Consider the following 22,520-nt stretch of genomic DNA (forward strand, 5'->3'; position numbering starts at 1 on the left):
GTTCTAGAGTAATATTCTGTTGTCTGGAGTGTATTTTCTAGACTGCTAAATCTTTGGCTTGTGTTTCTGTGAATCCATTCGTTTAGTTTCTATTTGCTGGCCTGCTCTACTGGCCCACATTTTCGTAAGGAACCTGTATTTAATGTAAAAAGAAATAAATAAAGGCAGGTTAAAGAAGAAGATAAATGAAAACCTTTGCGGAAGCGATGTCGTCCTTGAGCCACATCGTCCTTGCTGTTTGTTGAGGCTCACACCAATGACACCGGAATAAACAGTAATAACGAACGTAGCTCGGGTCATCGCTAATGACTGACGACAGAGCGGATGACGCACCGTCTACTCATAGAGTCACGTTCATTTGTTATAAAAGATGAGAACTAAAGCAATGACAGCATCCCTTTTATCTCCGTTAGAGTACTTGCAGTGTGAGTGTGTAGAGCGTTCATCTGTGTGTACAGATGAGAAGAGCTCGGAGTGTGTATGTGGTGTGTGTGTGTGTGTGAGATCATGTTATACAGCCTATGTGGTGTGTGTGAGCCAGTGAATCAGCCAGTGAGAGCGATCAGGGCAATGCTGAGAGCTGCACTTGAGGGAACACAGTCAAATGAAGCTTTTATTTGTTCTGTTCACACAGGTTCCATCACTCTGATTTCACTCACACACACACACACACACACACACACAGACACACACACACACATGCCTCCATAAGTGTGTTTCTCTCTGTTAGTGCCAGAGAATTTTTGGTGAGTCTGTTGAGGAATAGGAGCTAGTAGACCTCAGGATTTGAGGAGTAGGAGCTTGTAGACCTTAGCATGGTGGGAGTAGGAGCTTGTAGACATCAGGATAAATGGAGTAGGAGCTTGTAGACCTTAGCATGGTGGGAGTAGGAGCTTGTAGACCTTAGCATGGTGGGAGTAGGAGCTTGTAGACATCAGGATAAATGGAGTAGGAGCTTGTAGACCTCAGCATGATGGGAGTAGGAGCTTGTAGACCTCAGGATTTGAGGAGTAGGAGCTTGTAGACCTCAGCATGATGGGAGTAGGAGCTTGTAGACCTCAGCATGATGGGAGTAGGAGCTTGTAGACATCAGGATAAATGGAGTAGGAGCTTGTAGACCTCAGCATGATGGGAGTAGGAGCTTGTAGACCTCAGCATGATGGGAGTAGGAGCTTGTAGACATCAGCATGATGGGAGTAGGAGCTTGTAGACCTCAGGATTTGAGGAGTAGGAGCTTGTAGACCTTAGCATGGTGGGAGTAGGAGCTTGTAGACCTTAGCATGGTGGGAGTAGGAGCTTGTAGACATCAGGATAAATGGAGTAGGAGCTTGTAGACCTCAGCATGATGGGAGTAGGAGCTTGTAGACATCAGGATAAATGGAGTAGGAGCTTGTAGACCTCAGCATGATGGGAGTAGGAGCTTGTAGACATCAGGATAAATGGAGTAGGAGCTTGTAGACCTCAGCATGATGGGAGTAGGAGCTTGTAGATATCAGCATGATGGGAGTAGGAGCTTGTAGACCTCAGCATGATGGGAGTAAGAGGTTGTAGACCTCAGAATTTGAGGAGTAGGAGCTTGTAGACCTTAAGATGGATGGAGTAGGAGCTTGTAGACTTCACCATGGATGGAGTAGGAGCTTGTTGTCCTCAGGATGAATGGAGTAGGAGCTTGTAGACCTCAGCATGGTGGGAGAAGGAGCTTGTAGACCTCAGCATGGTTCCTCACACAGTATTAATTAAAGTGTGTGTCCTGTGTACACTATGCATATGTATGAGTGTGTGGAGTGTGCGAGGTGTGTGTACACACTGTACATGTGTGTGTCCACAGCTGTGCATGCTCTATATACGGTTTTGTGTACAGTTTGTGTTGACTTTTGCTTTTTCATTTGTGCAGCTGGACCGGATATTGCAGAATCGGGTTTTAAGTTTACTGAGGTCTCTTATAGCACTGTGTGTGTGTGTGTGTGTGTGTGTGTGTGTGTGTGTGTGTGTGTGGTCCATTGTGCTGTATATGTTAAGCCTACACACCCTAATAGAGCTCCCAGGTTCAGTGTGTGTTATTTACAGTTTGCTTATGACGAGATCCACCCAGCTCTTTATGGATCTTTCTCTTTCCGAAGCTGATGGACAGATAGCGGGAGGCAGGCAGAGATATATAATCGTTTGGCAATACTGTACAGAAAGACAGGTCACGGCAATAAAGCAAACGGCGGACCTTATTTGAGCGAGGGAGAGAGGGATGGGAGAAGACGGGAGGAGTAATGGTGTAACGAATGGACTCGTCTGTTCTGCCTCTCTCAGAGAGTTATGTGTGTTTTTAATACACACTGTTCCTTCCACTCACTCCTGATCATTCTGATCTCATCACTCTCTCTCTCTGTCTCTCTCTGTCTCTCTCTCTCTCTCTCTCTCTCTGTCTCTCTCTCTCTTTACCTTGGCTGTTTCCTCCATCTTCTCTGCTCTGCCTTTTTCCTGTGCAGTACTTCCTTCACTTTCTCTTTCTCAATTCTGCCTCCTATCTCTGGTCTTTTTCTGCACATTTCTTTTCATCTCCTCTAATTTATCTGTTATTTTTAAAAGCTTTTATTTCCTTTTCGTCCAGATTATTCGTCTTGTTGGTCTTCAGTGCAGCAAGTTATGGGATTTTAGGAAGTGGCTCTCAGTGGAGTCCAGACAGGGATTTAGTGTAGAGATACTACAGAGAGAACAAAAGAAAACAACAACAAAAAAATAATGCAACTAGGGTATTGTTAAAATAATGAGAACAATAAGCCAGGCCAAAGCACAACAATTCACCCTGAGCAGTCCAAAAACCTAAGGAAAGAGCTAGAACTGAATATTACACAAAAAAAATGTTCTCCAGCTCATAAAAAGCGAGTTATAATTACATGAATTTCACAAATCTGGCAACCCGCAGCCTACACAAGTCAGTGTTCAGTCAGTATGTAGATAGATAAGGTGTAAATAGTAGCAGGATAGACAAGTGTGCAATACACAACCAGTTATTTGTAGCACAATTTTATACATGATAAAGAAAATGAAATTAAATAAAGCGCTCAGCTCAATTGAACACCGTTACAGGAAAGAGGATTGTTTTTCATGTGGCAGATCTTCCGGGAGCTCAGCTAAACGAGTGTTGTTTATGATCCTACACATTTTAAGATAATAGATTTGTACAGTGTACAGCTTGTTTATAATAATCTAATCGTTAATATGTAATAAAATCTATAAGAAAGCTCACTTTCTTTCCCCTTAGAAAACAGGATTTATTCACTGTGTGAAACATCTCCTTAACTCCGTAATATGAGCTTCCTGCCTTTCCTCCGACGTCCGCATTCTCACCATCTCAACCGTTTCATTTCTGTAGCTGATCAGAGTTATCAGCCCGAGAAATAGGAAGCAAAATTTTGCTGGGTTCTGAGGGTTTTTGAGTGTGTGTGTGTGTGTGTGTGTGTGTGTATGTGGTGAGGCGGTGCATACAGCTGCTCATTTCCTCTCAGCTCTGCGTGACGTGTTTGTGTAGCCCCTTAACCCTCCCCACTGACGTCATTGCCCCTGCGTCATTTCAGTGTGTGTGTGTGTGTGTGTGTGTGTGTGTGTGTGTGCACGCAAATGCTCCACTAGTCAACAGTAGACACTTTAGGAATGTGAATGAAGAGCGTGTGAAAACTCACAGCTATGATCTGACCTTTTCCAGTCCTCTGAAACATCTGTTTATTCATTCTGTGGCTTACAGGTGTGCTTGTGTTCTGACAGATACGACTCGTTTGTGTGTGTGTGTGTGTGTGTGTGTGTGTGTGTGTGTGTGTGTGTGTTTTAGATGGTATCAGTGTGACCGGATTGCCCATCTCCAGCCCTCTGAGACAGGTCCTTAAGCCCCGCCCAGAAAACAAGCAAGTCAACTCTGATGCCAGCAAGAACGAATACAACAACGTGAAGGTAGGACACTACACAAAACTACACTACACTACACAACACTACACAAAACTACACTACACAACACAACACAAAACTACACTACACTACACAAAACTACACTACACAACACAACACAAAACTACACTACACAACACAAAACTACACTACACAAAACTACACTACACTACACAACTACACTACACAACACAACACAGAACTACACAACACTACACAGAACTACACTACACAACACAGAACTACACTACACAACACAGAACTACACTACACAACTACACTACACAACACAAAACTACACTACACAACACAGAACTACACTACACTACACAACACAAAACTACACTACACAACACAAAACTACACTACACAAAACTACACTACACTACACAACTACACTACACAACACAACACAGAACTACACAACACTACACAGAACTACACTACACAACACAGAACTACACTACACAACACAACACAAAACTACACTACACTACACAAAACTACACTACACAACACAACACAAAACTACACTACACAACACAAAACTACACTACACAAAACTACACTACACTACACAACTACACTACACAACACAACACAGAACTACACAACACTACACAGAACTACACTACACAACACAGAACTACACTACACAACACAACACAAAACTACACTACACTACCCTACACTACACTACACTACACTACCCTACACTACACTACCCTACACTACCCTACACTACACTACCCTACACTACCCTACACTACACAACTACACTACACAACACAGAACTACATTACACTACACAACACAGAACTACACTACACAACACAGAACTACACTACACAACTACACTACACAACACAAAACTACACTACACAACACAACTACACTACACAACACAGAACTACATTACACTACACAACACAGAACTACACTACACAACACAACTACACTACACAACACAGAACTACACTACACTACCCTACGCTACACTACCCTACACTACACTACCCTACACTACACTACACTACCCTACTTTACCCTACCCTACCATATACTACACTACACTACCCTACTTTACCCTACACTACACAACACAAAACTACACTACACAACAAAACTACACTACACAACACAACACAGAACTACACAACACTCCACTAAACAACACTACACAACTACACTACACAACACAACACAGAACTACACAACACTACACAGAACTACACTACACAACACAGAACTACACTACCCTACACTACACAACACAGAACTACACTACACAACACAAAACAACACAACACAGAACTACACTACACAACACAACTACACTACACAGCACAACACAGAACTACACAACACTACACAGAACTACACTACACAACACAGAACTACACTACACAACACAAAACTACACTACCCTACACTACACAACACAGAACTACACTACACAACACAGAACTACACTACACAACTACACTACACTACACAACACAGAACTACACTACACTACACAACACAAAACAACACAACACAGAACTACACTACACAACACAACTACACTACACAGCACAACACAGAACTACACTACACAACTACACTACACAGCACAGAACTACACTACACTACACAACACAAAACAACACAACACAGAACTACACTACACAACACAACTACACTACACAGCACAACACAGAACTACACTACACAACTACACTACACAGCACAGAACTACACTACACAACACAACTACACTACACAGCACAACACAGAACTACACTACACAACTACACTACACTACACAGCACAGAACTACACTACACTACACAGAACTACACTACACTACACAACTACACTACACAAAACTACACTACACAGCACAGAACTACACAACACAACACAGAACTACACTACACAAAACTACACTACACAGCACAGAACTACACAACACAACACAGAACTACACTACACTACACAACTACACTGCACAACACACTACACAACACAGAACTACACTACACAACACAAAACTACACTACACTACACAGAACTACACTACCCTACACTACCCTACCCTACACTACCTTACACTACACTACACTTTTGTTTTGTTTTATTCTGAAGTGCTAAGGTTAATCTGAATGTGTGTAGTTGCATTTTAGCCCTACACTACAGTACCCTACCCTACACTACACTACCGTACACTACACTACACTACCGTACACTACACTACACTACCCTACACTACACTACCCTACACTACCCTACATTACCCTACACTACACTACACTACCGTACACTACCCTACACTACCCTACCGTACCCTACCCTACACTACACTACACTACCCTACACTACCCTACCCTACACTACCGTACCCTACACTACACTACCCTACGCTACCCTACCGTACCCTACACTACACTACCGTACCCTACCCTACACTACACTACCGTACCCTACCCTACACTACACTACCCTACACTACACTACCCTACCCTACACTACACTACACTACCCTACACTACACTACCCTACCCTACACTACACTACCCTACCCTACACTACCCTACACTACACTACCCTACCCTACACTACCCTACACTACCCTACACTACACTACCCTACACTACACTACCCTACACTACCCTACACTACACTACCCTACACTACCCTACACTACACTACCCTACACTACACTACCCTACACTACACTACACTACACTACACTACACTACCCTACTTTACCCTACACTACACTACACTACCCTACACTACACTACACTACACTACACTACACTACCCTACACTACCCTACCCTACACTACCCTACACTACCGTACACTACCCTACACTACCCTACCGTACCCTACCCTACACTACACTACACTACCCTACACTACCCTACCCTACACTACCGTACCCTACTCTACCCTACACTACCCTACCCTACCCTACCCTACACTACCCTACCCTACCCTACACTACACTACCCAACATTACCCTACCCTACCCTACACTACACTACACTACACTACCCAACATTACCCTACCCTACACTACCCTACACTACACTACACTACCCTACACCACACTACAGGGTAGTTGCATTTTAGCTTGAACATAAATATATGCTGTGTGTGTGTGTGTGAGAGAGAGAGAGAGAGAGAGACAGAGAGAGTGGTACAAAAGACAATGAAGGTTGAGATGAAAAAGAAAAGAAGAGTGATGAAGGGAGCAAAAGAGATGAATGGACAGATAGAGAGATAAAGGCGGTAGGATATGAGAGACAGTGTGATCGACGAACAGGAGTGTAAGGGAAAGAAAAGAAAGAAAGAGGGTTTTAAGTAAGACTGACGAAACAAGGGGTGGGGGGAGATGGACAGATTAGAAAGGGATTAAAGGAGAATGAGTGAGAGGGATGGGTAGATGAGAACAGAGAGAGAAAGGGAGGCAGGGTTATAGAAGATGAGATCATAGTTCGAAGAAGGAAAGTGAGTAGTGTATGAAAGATTAACGAATGAGACGACTGCGGAAAACAGAGAGATAGACAGATGAGATAAGAGAGATAGAGAGAGATGAAAGGAGGACGAAGGTGAGGGAGGAGGAGTTAGGTCGTTTTAGAGCTGTATGATGGTATCAGCGTGTGTGTGTGTGTGTGTGTGAGTTGACGTGTAATAGGCGAAAAGGACATCCTGTCTCTCTCTCTCACACGCGCACACACACACACCAACTCAGACTGTCTCAGTCAGCAGGGCTACACTTGTCCTCGCTGCCCTCCTCTCTTTCTTTTCCTTTTCTTCCTCTGGCTGATTGGTCAGTCGTGAAGTTTCCTCCATCAGCACGTCTTTGTCCTCAGTCTGACCTGTGGTCATTTTCCAGAACGTCTCATCGGATCACGAGCCTTTCTGCGAAATGCTGTGTAATGTTGTTTACTACTGAACACCAGTGACAGTGAGACAGTGAGGGAGGAGACGTCTCTGACATGGTGTCATTAGGGTGAGATGATGGAGATCTGTTCTTCTGACCCCGGTACACAGTATTGGATTCATCTTAGCCTAAAAATTCCAGATTGGTATTGGATTGGACATTCTAGATTCCATACTAAATACTCAGACACACTGTCATAACCAGGAGCACATACCAGAGACCCAGACATCTAGGATCTCTAGATGCCCAGAAACATGCTCTAGAATCCTCTAGACCCGTTTTAGATTCCTGAAACAAAAGGTTGAACCAGAATATACCAAAAATCTCTAGAATTTTCTAGACCCCCAATACCCAACGTCAGCACCAGATTTAAATACCAGAAACACTCTGTAGGGTCATTGAGACTGATTCTAGACCCCTGTAACAAAAGCTTGATCCAGAATATTCCACAAATCTCTATAGAAGAGCAACATTGATCTCTCTAGAATGTTCTAGATATAGCATATAGCATATGTTCTATATACCTCGATATAGTGTCGCAGTACCAGGTGAACACACCAGAATCCCAGAAATATTCTCTCAATTTCCCTAGAGCATTCTCAAAACCAGACACACATACTGGAAATCTCTAGAACATTCTGAAGCTCTGATGGACAAAGGTGAATCCAGAAGCACATTCAAGAAATCCAGGAACCCTGATGCTCTCTGTTGAACCACTAACATGGAACAACTCCAGATTCCTGATGCACAATGGAGATGCACACACTGTAAGGTTGAAGAAGCCAGACCTGCTGTCTACGAACATTGTGCAGCCCTCATACAAGAACCTTCTGGAAGCTAGTTGCACACTCCCTGAAGAAACTTCCTTAAACATGTTAGATTCTCCGGAACATTCCAGAGTGCAGTCTAGATCCCGTTATTTAAGATTGATAGCATATGCTGTAGTTGATGAACGGGTCTGTGACTATAGGCGTTGTATTTGATGATATTGTCATCATTGCCGTGTCACGAGGTGGTGAGTTGTCGGCGTGGAACTAGAGGTTCTGTCGGTTCTGTAGTCACACTGGTGACGCGAGCTCATGCCGTATCCTGATGCGATTTATTCGAGAGATTGGTTTGTTTACTGTCGTCTGGAGCATGTCGAGTAAATTAGAAACAAGCCCGTCGTGTGATGAGCATGAACGGGCGGATGACTGCGGCACAGGCTGGAGTGAAGCGGAGACGCGTGCGTCATTACGGCAAAGAGACTCAAGGGTGTTCCTATCACACCAGAGAGAGAGAGAGAGAGAGAGAGAGTCACTCACCCACTCTGGATTAATACATTATTATTCACATTATTGCAGAGTCAATCCTATTCATGTTAATCTTACTGCATCTGAACTCTCTCCCTCTTACACACACACACACTCACACACACACACTTGATCCACATATTGATGGGTCAGCATGCTCCTGAGGCGAACAGCTGGAGCAGCACTGGATCATTTACACAGCGAGGAAGAGAAGGAGAGAGAGAGAGAGAGAGAGAGAGAGAGAGAGAGAGAGAGAAGATTGTATTGGCTTTGTGCTATTTTTAGCCTGTAGTGGTTGGAGAGCAGCTTCACACACAGATGCTGAGCCAGATAAAGCACACTTAGAGAGGAGGGAGAGAGCAGGAGAGGGAAGAACAGAGAGAGATAGAAAGGATGTAAGAGAAGGAATATGGGTGAAAATGAATAGAAAGAAAAAGACAAGTACATAGAATTGAATTCTATGCCAAAAAAAATACATAATTTGCAGATTAATAACGTGTTGCTCTCCATCTGAGCACACAGAGGCCACGCCTCCTTCATTGAGTCTGACAGGTACAGAGGCCATGCCTCCTTTACTGTTAGTGACAGGTAGAGAGGCCACACCTCCTTCACTGAGACTGACAGGTATAGAGGCTACGCCTCCTTTACTGTTAGTGACAGGTATAGAGGCCACGCCTCCTTTACTGTTAGTGACAGGTAGAGAGGCCACACCTCCTTTACTGTTAGTGACAGGTAGAGAGGCCATGCCTGCTTCATTGAGACTGACAGGTACAGAGGCCACGCCTCCTTTACTGTTACTGACAGGTATAGAGGCCGCACCTCCTTCACTGAGACTGACAGGTACAGAAGTCTTCTTTCTTTCTTTCTTTCTTTCTTTCTTTCTTTCTTTCTTTCTTTCTTTCTTTCTTTCTTTCTTTCTTTCTTTCTCTCTCTCTCTCTCTCTCTCTCTCTCTCTCTCTCTCTCTCTACCTCTCTCCACCCTCTTCCACGTACATGGGTTAGTGGCCCTCTGATTGACAGGTAGGAGAGCGTATGCCCCGCCCACCCAGATTTTGCTCTGAGGAAGCCTGAGGATGTCTGGATTCGAACTCACAAACTCTGCACACTCTTCTCTCGAGCCACACTCGCATTACCTGCTTCATAAAAATCATAAACAATATTTCCGATAAGATTTACCTAAAAACACATGGTGATGTTGATCGTAGGTCTTAAACTCTTAGCTCAGTGGCCTCAGGAATATCATTAAGAGCATTTGTGCATTTTGATCAGTAACGAAGAAGAAAGGCGTAAAACACAAATATGGACTAAAGTTCTTAGACATGAGGATTTATACTTGTGGACTGACCATGAAGTGGAAACCCCTGAATACAGTCGTGCTGATCAGCGGGTCTCTGCTCCCCAGTGCCAAAGAGAAACCAAAACAGTTTTTTTTTTATTTTATTTTATTTTATCTTATCTTATTTGTTGTTTTGTTTTGTTTTGTCCAGCGCTGCTGTTGTAGTCTGACACAGAACAGAGTTTATAATATTACACTATGATACACATCTTACATAATCAGTGAAGTATGCAGCAGTTAAAGGCACTTTATACACACACACACACACACACACACACAGCTAATTTATTGGCCCTCTGTAGAGCTCCTCAATCACCGTGCCTGCAGTCATACTAGCATTATTCACTATTGCCTAGTGTGTCTGTGCCCTTCTGTCTACACACACACAGACACACACACACACACACACACACACATCTATCAGTCCGTTAAAAGCGTCATTTTACACTCCACTGCTTCTGCGGTGGAGACCTTTTGGCTTTCAGTGAAGCGTGAAACTACGCAACTGCCCTGTGTGTATTTGTGTGTGTGTGTGTGTGTGTGTGTGTGTGTTCGTCTTCAGGAAGTCCTTAGTCTGCATGCAGGGGCCAGAGAATAACCGCAATACATCACCACACAGATGAGCTGCCAGAGACGGCTCACTCACACACACACACACAGAGTAGACTCAGACTAACATACTTGATAATTTAATAGAATAGAAAAAAAACTATATAATAAAAATAATAATTGTTATTATTATTATTATTATTATTATTATTTATGTATTTATTTATTTAAACATTTTACCTCCATTATTATTGTCCTCACATGATCAGAATTGTAATTGTTATAATTACACAGATGTTCAGTTTTTATAACACTGCTATGCACATGAGTGCAAACACACACACACACACACACACACACACACACACTGTATTCATCATCCTGCTGCCAAGCCGACCTGTTCTCTAATGAGTGGCCATCTGGAGAGGCTGCCCTGTACAACCCTGTGTGTGTATGTGTATGTGTATGTGTGTGTGTGTGAATGAGAATGAGAATAACAAATTATACGCATACACACATATGCAGAAAGATGCGTGCTGCTTAGGATTTTATTGTGTGTGTGTGTGAGAGAGAGAGAGAGAGAGAGAGAGACAGAGAATGTGTGTGTGTGGGTCACTGAGATCTCGATCACAGTGCAGATGAGCTTGTAAAACACACTGAGGGTGATGTGTGAGAGCAGTGGAGTTGGACGCCTTATACAGAGACAGTCTGCTGCTCTCCTGTGTGGAGAAGTGGAGCGTGATTAACTGTACATTATCCTGATACACTTTTTCCTCTACTCCACTTTATCCGCTATACTCCACTTTATCCACTATACTCCACTTTATCCGCTATACTCCACTTTATCCACTATACTCCACTTTTTCCGCTATACTCCACTTTATCCACTATACTCCACTTTATCCGCTATACTCCACTTTTTCCGCTATACTCCACTTTTTCCGCTATACTCCACTTTATCCGCTATACTCCACTTTATCCGCTATACTCCACTTTTTCCGCTATACTCCACTTTATCCGCTATACTCCACTTTATCCACTATACTCCACTTTATCCGCTATACTCCACTTTATCCGCTATACTCCACTTTATCCGCTATACTCCACTTTTTCCGCTATACTCCACTTTTTCCGCTATACTCCACTTTATCCGCTATACTCCACTTTATCCGCTATACTCCACTTTTTCCGCTATACTCCACTTTATCCGCTATACTCCACTTTATCCGCTATACTCCACTTTATCCGCTATACTCCACTTTATCCGCTATACTCCACTTTATCCGCTATACTCCACTTTATCCACTATACTCCACTTTATCCACTATACTCCACTAAATACTACCGTACTCTATTTTATCTACTATACTATACATACTCAACTCTAACCTAACATATTCAACCCTCAAATACTCAACCTTCACATACTCACAACCTTTACATACTCAACCCTCAAATACTCAACCTTCACATACTGAACCTCAATACTCATAACCCTCACATACTCAATACTCATACTCAATACTTAGTACTCACAACCCTCACATACTCAGTACTCATACTCAATACTCAAGTCTCACAACCATCAGACACTTAACCCTAACATACTCAATACCCGCACATAATCAGTACTCAATACCCTCACATACACAATACTCAATACCCTCACATACACAATACTCAATACCCTCACATACACAATACTCAATACCCTCACATACTCAGTACTCAATACCCGCACATAATCAGTACTCAATACCCTCACATACACAATACTCAATACCCTCACATACACAATACTCAATACCCTCACATACACAATACTCAATACCCTCACATACTCAGTACTCAATACCCTCACATACTCAGTACTCAATACCCTCACATACACAATACTCAATACCCTCACATACACAATACTCAATACCCTCACATACACAATACTCAATACCCTCACATACACAATACTCAATACCCTCACATACACAATACTCAATACCCTCACATACACAATACTCAATACCCTCACATACACAATACTCAATACCCTCACATACTCAGTACTCAATACCCTCACATACACAATACTCAATACCCTCACATACACAATACTCAATACCCTCACATACACAATACTCAATACCCTCACATACACAATACTCAATACCCTCACATACTCAACCTTCACATACTCAACCCTCACATACTCAACCCTCACATACTCAACCTTCACACACTCAACCTTCACACACTCAACCTTCACACACTCAACCTTCACACACTCAACCTTCACATACTAAACCTTCATATACTCAACCCTCACATACCTAACCATCACATAGTCAACCCACACATACTCAACCCTTTACATACTCAACCCTCACACACCTGACCATCACATTCTCAACCCTCACATTCTCAACCCTCACACACTCAACCCTCACATACTCAACCTTCACACACTAAACCTTCACACACCTAACCATCACATACTCAACCCTCACACACCTAACCATCACACACTCAACCCTCACACACCTAACCATCACACACTCAACCTTCACATACTCAACCTTTATATACTCAACCTTCACATACTCAACCTGCAAACACTCAACCATCACATACTCAACCTTCACACACCTAACCATCATATATTGAACCCTCACATACTCAACCCTCACACACCTAACCATCATATATTGAACCCTCACATACTCAACCTTCACATACTAAACCTTCATATACTCAACCCTCACACACCTAACCATCACACACTCAACCTTCACATACTCAACCTTTATATACTCAACCTTCACGTACTCAACCTGCAAACACTCAACCATCACATACTCAACCTTTATATATTCAACCTTCACATACTCAACCTGCAAAAACTCAACCATCACATACTCAACCTTCACACACCTAACCATCATATATTGAACCCTCACATACTCAACCCTTCACATACTCAACCCTCACACACCTAACCATCATATATTCAACCCTCACATACTTGACCCTTCACACACTCAACCCTCACACACCTAACCATCATATATTTAACCCTCACACACTCAACCCTCACACACTCAACCCTCACACACTCAACCTTCACACACTCAACCATCACATACTAAACCTTCATATACTCAACCCTCAGACACGTAACCCTCACATACTCAACCCTCACACACTCAACCTTCATATACTCATCCTTCATATACTCAACCCTCACACACTCAACCTTTACATACTCAACCCTCACACACTCAACCTTCATATACTCAACCCTCACAAACTCAGGCTTCACACACTCAACCTTCATATACTCATCCCTCACACACTCAACCTTCATATACTCAACCTTCATATACTCAACCCTCAAATACTCAACCCTCACACACTCAACCCTCACACACTCAACCCTCACACACTCAACCCTCACACACCTAACCCTCACATACTCAACCTTCACACACTCAACCTTCACATACTCAACCCTCACACACCTAACCATCACATATTCAACCCTCATATACTCAACCCTCACACACAACCTTCACATACTCAACCTTCATATACTCAACCCTCACACACAACCTTCACATACTCAACCTTCATATACTCAACCCTCACATACTCAACCTTCACATACTCAACCCTCACATATTCAACCCTCACACACTCAGCCTTCACACACTCAACCCTCACACACTCAACCTTCACACACTCAACCTTCACACACTCAACGTTCACACACTCAACCTTCATATACTCAACCCTCACACACTCAACCCTCACACACTCAACCCTCACATACTCAACCTTCATATACTCAACGCTCACACACTCAACCCTCACACACTCAACCCTCACACACTCAACCTTCATATACTCAACCCTCACACACTCAACGCTCACACACTCAACCTTCACACACTCAACCCTCACACACTCAACCTTCACACACTCAACCCTCACACACTCAACCTTCATATACTCAACGCTCACACACTCAACCCTCACACACTCAACCTTCACACACTCAACCTTCACACACTCAACCTTCACACACTCAACCTTCATATACTCAACCTTCACACACTCAACCTTCACACACTCAACCCTCACACACTCAACCTTCACACACTCAACCCTCACATACTCAACCTTCATATACTCAACCCTCACACACTCAACCCTCACACACTCAACCTTCACACACTCAACCCTCACACATTCAACCCTCACACACTCAACCTTCACACACTCAACCTTCATATACTCAACCTTCACACACTCAACCCTCACACACTCAACCCTCACACACTCAACCTTCACACACTCAACCTTCACACACTCAACCTTCACACACTCAACCCTCACACACTCAACCTTCATATACTCAACCCTCACATACTAAACCCTCACATACTCTATACCCTATACCACTGCCTTACTTTACTGTGTTACTCTCCTCCTCTTGCCTCTTTTCACCTCGTGTTGATGGAGAAACCGATCAGCAGTCAGGCATCATGTGAGAGATTTATACTGTGTGTTTATACTGTGTGTGAGAGAGAGAGAGAGAGAGAGAGAGAGAATCTCTTGCAGCTGACAGACAGTTGTGTGACAGTGAGGAAAAAAGTTGTAGTAGCATCACAACAGGGGTTTGGTGTGTGTGTGTGTGTGTGTGTGTGTGTTTTCCCTGGTGTACAATTCCGTTCCCACACACACACATGCGCACAAACCGTTCTGCACCTTTTAATAATTTCAGCCTGCTACCTGCCCGCAGCGTTCCACTGAGAGAATTCAGACAGGGAATGAACACACACACACACAGCTTTATTTGTACACTATTGCCACAACTACAGGTTGACAGACAGTACAAAGCTGAACACCAGATTGCTGAAGGGTATAAGAGCTGGCTGAAGCTTGTGTGTGTGTGTCTGTTTGTTTGTTTGTTTGTTTGTTTGTTTGTTTGTGACAAATAGGATACAGAAAGAAGTGAGTCCAGCTTTATGCCTGAAATGTTACAGGAATGTATCAGCCTTTTCCAACAATACACTCCTGTGTGTGTGTGTGTGTGTGTGTGTGTTTGAGAGTGCGAGTGTGTGTGTTTGAGAGTGTGTTTGAGAGTGTGTTTGAGAGTGTGTTTGAGAGTGTGTTTGAGTGTGAGTGTGTGTGTGAGTGTGTGTGTGAGTGTGTGTGTGAGTGTGTGTGTGAGTGTGTGTGTGAGTGTGTGTGTGAGTGTGTGTGTGAGTGTGTGTGTGAGTGTGTGAGGGCTAACGTCACAGAGATCAGACTTTTCCTTCAGTCTGAGGTGAAGATGAACTCCAGCTCTTCATCTCTAGCTGTAGGATTTTATGGATTGTGATAAACTGCAAAATAACGATCTGTTGTTCAGGTGTTTCTAATAAACTGGCTATATACAACACACACCTGTGTCAGTCTCTCTCTCTCTCTCTAACTGTATGTCCTCTCTCTCTCTCTCTCTAACTGTATGTCCTCTCTCTCTCTCTGTCTCTCTCTCTCTCTCTAACTGTATGTCCTCTCTCTCTCTCTGTCTCTCTCTCTCTCTCTAACTGTATGTCCTCTCTCTGTCTCTCTCTCTCTCTCTAACTGTATGTTCTGTCTCTCTCTCTCTCTCTCTCTCTCTCTCTCTCTCTCTCTAACTGTATGTCCTGTGTCTATCTCTCTCTCTCCCTCTCTCTCTCTCTCTCTCTCTCTCTCTCTCTCTCTCTCTCTCTCTAACTGTATGTCCTGTGTCTGTCTCTCTCTCTCTAACTGTATGTTCTGTCTGTCTCTCTCTCTCTCTAATTGTATGTCCTGTCTCTCTCTCTCTCTCTCTCTCTCTCTCTAACTGTATGTCCTGTGTCTATCTCTCTCTCTCCCTCTCTCTCTCTCTCTCTCTCTCTCTCTAACTGTATGTCCTGTGTCTGTCTCTCTCTCTCTAACTGTATGTTCTGTCTGTCTCTCTCTCTCTCTAATTGTATGTCCTGTCTCTCTCTCTCTCTCTCTCTCTCTCTCTATCTCTCTCTCTCTAACTGTGTTCTGTCTCTCTCTCTCTCTCTCTCTCTCTCTCTAACTCTCTCTCTCTAACTGTGTTCTGTCTCTCTCTCTCTCTCTCTCTCTCTCTCTCTCTAACTGTATGTCCTGTGTCCTCTCTCTCTCTCTAACTGTATGTTCTGTCTCTCTCTCTCTCTCTCTCTCTCTCTCTAACTGTATGTCCTGTGTCCTCTCTCTCTCTCTAACTGTATGTTCTGTCTCTCTCTCTCTCTCTCTCTCTCTCTCTCTCTAACTGTATGTCCTGTGTCTGTCTCTCTCTCTCTCTCTCTCTCTCTAACTGTATGTCCTGTGTCTGTCTCTCTCTCTCTCTCTCTCTCTCTCTCTCTAACTGTATGTCCTGTGTCTTCTCTCTCTCTCTCTAACTGTAGGTTCTGTCTCTCTCTCTCTCTCTCTCTCTCTCTCTCTCTCTAACTGTATGTTCTGTCTCTCTCCCTCTCTCTCTATCTCCTCTCTCTCTCTCTCTCTCTATTATTTATATATATATATATATATATATATATATATATATATATATATATATATATATATATATATATATATATATATATAATATTTCTCTAACTGTATGTCCTGTCTCTCAAATTCAAATGATCTTTATTGGCATGACAGATTGTACATGTATTGCCAAAGCATTTAAAAGGGGTAAAGATTACAAACAAAATTACAAAATCAACAAACAAATGAATAAAATAACAAATAAATAAATAAATAGCAAAATGAAAGCATAAAATCTACAGGTATGAGTGCAGTGTGTGTGTGTGTGTGTGTGTGTGTGTGTGTGTGTGTGTGTGTGAGTCATGAGCGCATCACTGATTGGTGGACTCCTCCCTCTTTTTATGGCAGGTGTGGATGTACCGAGCTGCCAGGGAAATACAGTCTCTTTTTTCTCCCAGTAAATACTGGATTTTTGTGTCATTCTCCAGTTTGTCCGGACAAATCAGCTCAAATTTAGGAAAGAATTGTTTTGGAATTTCCTGATAGTTTGGACAGGATGTGAGGAAGTGGAGCTCTGTCTCTACCTCTCCTTGGTTACAGTACAGACAGAACCTGCTCTCTCTGGGCAGCCGGCTCTGTCTGTATCTGCCCCTCTCTCTATAGCCAGGCTGTGGTCACTGAGTCTGTACCTGCCCCTCTCTCTATAGCCAGGCTGTGGTCACTGAGTCTGTACCTGCCCCTCTCTATAGCCAGGCTGTGGTCACTGAGTCTGTACCTGCCCCTCTCTATAGCCAGGCTGTGGTCACTGAGTCTGTACCTGCCCCTCTCTATAGCCAGGCTGTGGTCACTGGGTCTGTACCTGGTCATAGTTTTCCTCAGTGTGTTTCCTATGATTGTACTCAGGTATTCTGCTGTTGTGTATTCTCTGTTTAGCACCAAATAACATTGTAGCTTGCTTTGTTTTTGTGTTGTTTCAGTCCAGTAAGTGAGATAATATTCTTTCTGTGTGTTAATCATTTGGTTGTGTCGAATTCTGTGGATGAGGTGGTCAGTGGCTGGTGAGTGTTAACCAGATTAGTTTGTTTGTGGAGCCTCAGGACCAGCTGAATAAGGGGGCTTTTTTCTATGTTCGCTTCATGGTTTTTAAGGGCTTTAAAATGATGAGTCGGGGTCACTCAATTTCAGATGTTTCCAGAATTTGATGGCTGTTTTCTCAATGTGGATTAATAGAGGGTATTGTATTTGTATTCAATTGTATCTGTATTCAATTGTATTAATTCTGCCCTGCATGTGTTGTTAGGTGTGTTCCTCTGTACCCTGGGGATGCTCTTACAGAACTCTGCATGCAGGGCTTCTATTGGGTTTTTGTCCCATTTGTTGAATTCCTGATTTAGGAGAGGACCCCAGACTTCACTGCCATACAGTGCATTAGGTTCTATAACTGATTGGAATATTTTGAGCCAGATTCTAATCTGATTTGAACTGGATTTGAACTGGAATAAATTTTTTTTAATGGCATAGAAAGCCCTTCTTGCTTTCTCCTTCAGTTCATTAACAGCCAGGTTGAGATTTCCATTTGCCCTGAATTTCAGCCCGAGGTATGTGTAATTAGTGACATGATCAATTTTGGTGATACCGAGGGTGAAACTGCGTCTCTTTCCCTGACCTCTGGGTCGTTTTTGAAAGGTTAGGACCTTTGTCTTGGTTGGGTTTATAGTCAGTGCCCAGGTCTGACTGAACCTGTGCAGGATGTGGAGGTTCTGCTGTAGAGCCTCCTCTGTAGGAGACAGCAGGACCAGATCATCTGCATAGAGGAGGAACTTTATACTGGAGTCATGTAGTGTGAGGCCAGGTGCTGGTGACTGTTCTAATAATTTTGCCAGTTCATTAATGTATATATTGAAGAGGGTTGGTGATAGTGGACAGCCCTGCCTCACACCCCACCCTTGAGTGAAGAATTCAGTTTGTTTATTTCCAATTTTAATTGCACATTTATTGTTTGGGTACATTGTTTTTATGATATTGTATGTTTTACCCCCTATACCAATTTCCATGAGTTTAGATAATAATCCTTGGTGCCAAATTGAATCAAAAGCTTTCTGAAAATCTACAAAGCAAGCAAATATTTTGGTTTTGTATGATGCTGCAGAACAACTTCCCCAGATTACTGCTTACACAAATGCCTCTGGAATTGTTTGGGTCTAATTTGTCTCCACTCTTGAAGATGGGCATTATGACTCCTTTATTCCAGGCGTCAGGGAAATGACCGACACTCAGAACGAAGTTGAACAGTTTTAGTATGGCCAGTTTTAATTTGTGGTCAGTATTTTTGAGCATTTCATTCAGAATGCCATCTGGTCCATTTGCTTTTTTATTTTGTAAGGGCTGGATTTTATCACTCAGTTCTTTTTCTGTAATGGGGAAGTCTAATGGGTTTTGGTATTTACTGATGGGATGTTCCATATTGATCATTTTTTCATAGATTTGGGTTTGTTCTGGATTCATTTGTATTTTGCTGTAAAGTTGTTTGAAATGGTTTTTCCAGATGTCTCCATTCTGAATGGCCGCTTGTTCATGTTGTTTTTTATTTAGAAAATGCCAATTGTCCCAGAAACTGTTAGAATTTAGAGACTCTTCAATACTTTGGAGCTGATTTTGCACGTACTGTTCTCTCTTCTTTCTGAGTGTATGTTTGTATTGTTTAAGTTCCTCACAGTTCCTCACGTAGATCCGTGTTGTTTGGGTCTCTGTGTTTTTTATTTGATAGGTGTCTTAAATTTTTCCTCATAGTTTTACAGTCTAAATCAAACCATTTTTCATTCTCTTGATTGATTTCATGAATATTCTTAGAGCTTTTGAGGTTAGATGATGTTGCCAAATAATCAAAAATGTAATTTATGTTCTGCAAAGCCAGATTCACGCCGTCTCCATTGTGAGGATAAACGTTATTTAGAAAGTTGTTTATAAGTGTGCATATTTTTGGGTGGCTGATTGCTGTCTGATATTTTTCTGTGTTTTCTGTTTTGAGTCCATCTGTAGCGTTCTCTCGTGTTATTCAGCTGACTGGGCTGTGAGTGTATGGTGGTGTTTTTTGTCCTTTTGAGATACACTGTGATTTGGCTGTGATCTGATAATGGTGTTAGAGGTTTGACTGGGAATGCTCTGAAGGAGAATGGACCTATGTCTGTGATCATATAGTCGACTGTTGAGCAACCATGAAACGAACTATAGGTGTGTCTTCCAAGAGAGTCTCCTCTCACCCTACTGTGGACGAGGTACAGGCCGAGGTTTTGACAGAGCTCAATCAGAACTTTCCCATTTTTATTTATTTGGTTATCTGAGTTGTTCCTTGGGAAGTTGACTATGTTTTGTGGAAAGCTTTGTCCAAAAATGTGGTTGTTCCCATTATCCGTGGTGTAGGAGTAATGGTCCTGTCCTAGCGTTTAGATCCCCACAGATCAACACACTTCCCTGGGCCTGGAAGTGGTTCACTTGACTGTGGAGAGTTACAAAGATGTCTTCATTATAATATGGAGATTCAGAGGGAGGTATATAAAGGGCACATAAGAAAATATCCCTTTCTGTTTGGCTTAGATGTTTTGAGCCAGATGTGATTTTCTTATTTTTTAATTGTTTGGATATATTTATCAATTTCTAGTTTTTGCCAGATTATAATGCCCCCTGAATCTCTCCCCCATGAGATTCCTTTATGTTTTCTGGAGGATATAGATATTTCTCTGTAACCCGAGGGACAAAGGGTGACTTCATCAGATCTGTGCCATGTTTCTTGTAGTATTATAATATCTATATTTGATGTTTTTTTGAAATTCAAGGGTTTTAGTTTTGTAGCCAAAACTGGATGAATTGATTCCTTGTATGTTCCACATTGTAATAGTTAGTGATTTAATTTTTTTTTCAATAAATTTAAGAAATTCAACAATCTTAACAGCCCTCTAGAGTAACACAAACCCACCAACATAAAGTATACATATATATATATATATATATATATATATATATATATATATATATATATATATATACATACATACATAAACATTATACAAATTTACTATAGACATGTAAACTGTATATAAACCTTCTTTTGTATCTCTTCTACTCACGGCTACTGGTCCAGCCGTGTACATGTTATTCTGAGCATGTCCTTGATCTCCCTCAGGTTAGTGTGGTTTTGTTCATTCTGGGCTGTAGCATAACCAGGTTGCTCCTGTTGCTCAGTCCGGTCAGAGTGTGGATCATCTTGCTGCTTCTTGCTGTTGTTCTGTCGCTCCTCACTGAAGCTGTTCAGGGTCTCCTGCATTTTCCACACATTGTTCCCAGGGAATAGGGCCTTTGGGTGCAGTGTACTGGGGTCTTGGGTGTTGCAGTATAGGTTGCTGGTGGTATGGTGCAAAGTGTGGAGGTCCAGGTTGTGTGTGGTGCGGTCTAGGATATCGGTTTAGGGGAAAGATTTGCTGGTGGTGAGGCCTTGGGCGTGGGTGAGGGTGTAAAGTGGATTGGCGATGGGGTGCGGGCCTTTGGGTGAAGGTTGTAGTGTTGATCTCAGCTGAGTGTGTAGAATCACTGCTTTGTAGTGGTAAAAAGCCCCTAACGTGTTGAGGGGTGGTGATTGCTCTGGCACTATTTGGGGGGCTGACATGGAGCCGGCCCAGGGCAACATCTTTAAGGGTTTTAACAAACACATGAACACTGTCTTTACTGAGATGGACGTGGTCATGGAGGTGGTGAATATAAATGGTCTCTCTCTCTCTTTCTCTCTCTCTCTCTCTCTCTCTCTTTTTCTCTAACTGTATGTCCTCTCTCTCTCTCTCTCTCTCTCTCTCTCTGACTGTATGCACTTTCTCTTTCTCTCTCTCTCTCTCTCTCTCTCTTTTTCTCTGGCAGTATGTACTGTCTCTCTCTTGTATCTCTCTCTCTCTCTCTCTCTCTCTCTCTCTGTCTCTCCC

The 22,520-nt window shown here is 42.6% G+C and overlaps 1 protein-coding gene across 3 annotated transcripts in view; it reads left to right on the forward strand.

Annotated features, from left to right (window-relative positions):
- The window catches only part of trappc9 (trafficking protein particle complex subunit 9), a 188,520-nt gene that overhangs the window by 81,990 nt on the left and 84,010 nt on the right, over positions 1 to 22,520 (forward strand). For all 3 annotated transcript variants that reach the window (XM_058407954.1, XM_058407955.1, XM_058407956.1), the window contains one exon: positions 3,821 to 3,939. In XM_058407954.1, coding sequence (XP_058263937.1) covers positions 3,821 to 3,939 — 119 coding nt within the window. The remainder of the gene's footprint in view (positions 1 to 3,820; positions 3,940 to 22,520) is intronic.

Source organism: Hemibagrus wyckioides, linkage group LG14 (genome assembly GCF_019097595.1).
Source record: "Hemibagrus wyckioides isolate EC202008001 linkage group LG14, SWU_Hwy_1.0, whole genome shotgun sequence".
Lineage (NCBI taxonomy): Eukaryota > Metazoa > Chordata > Actinopteri > Siluriformes > Bagridae > Hemibagrus > Hemibagrus wyckioides.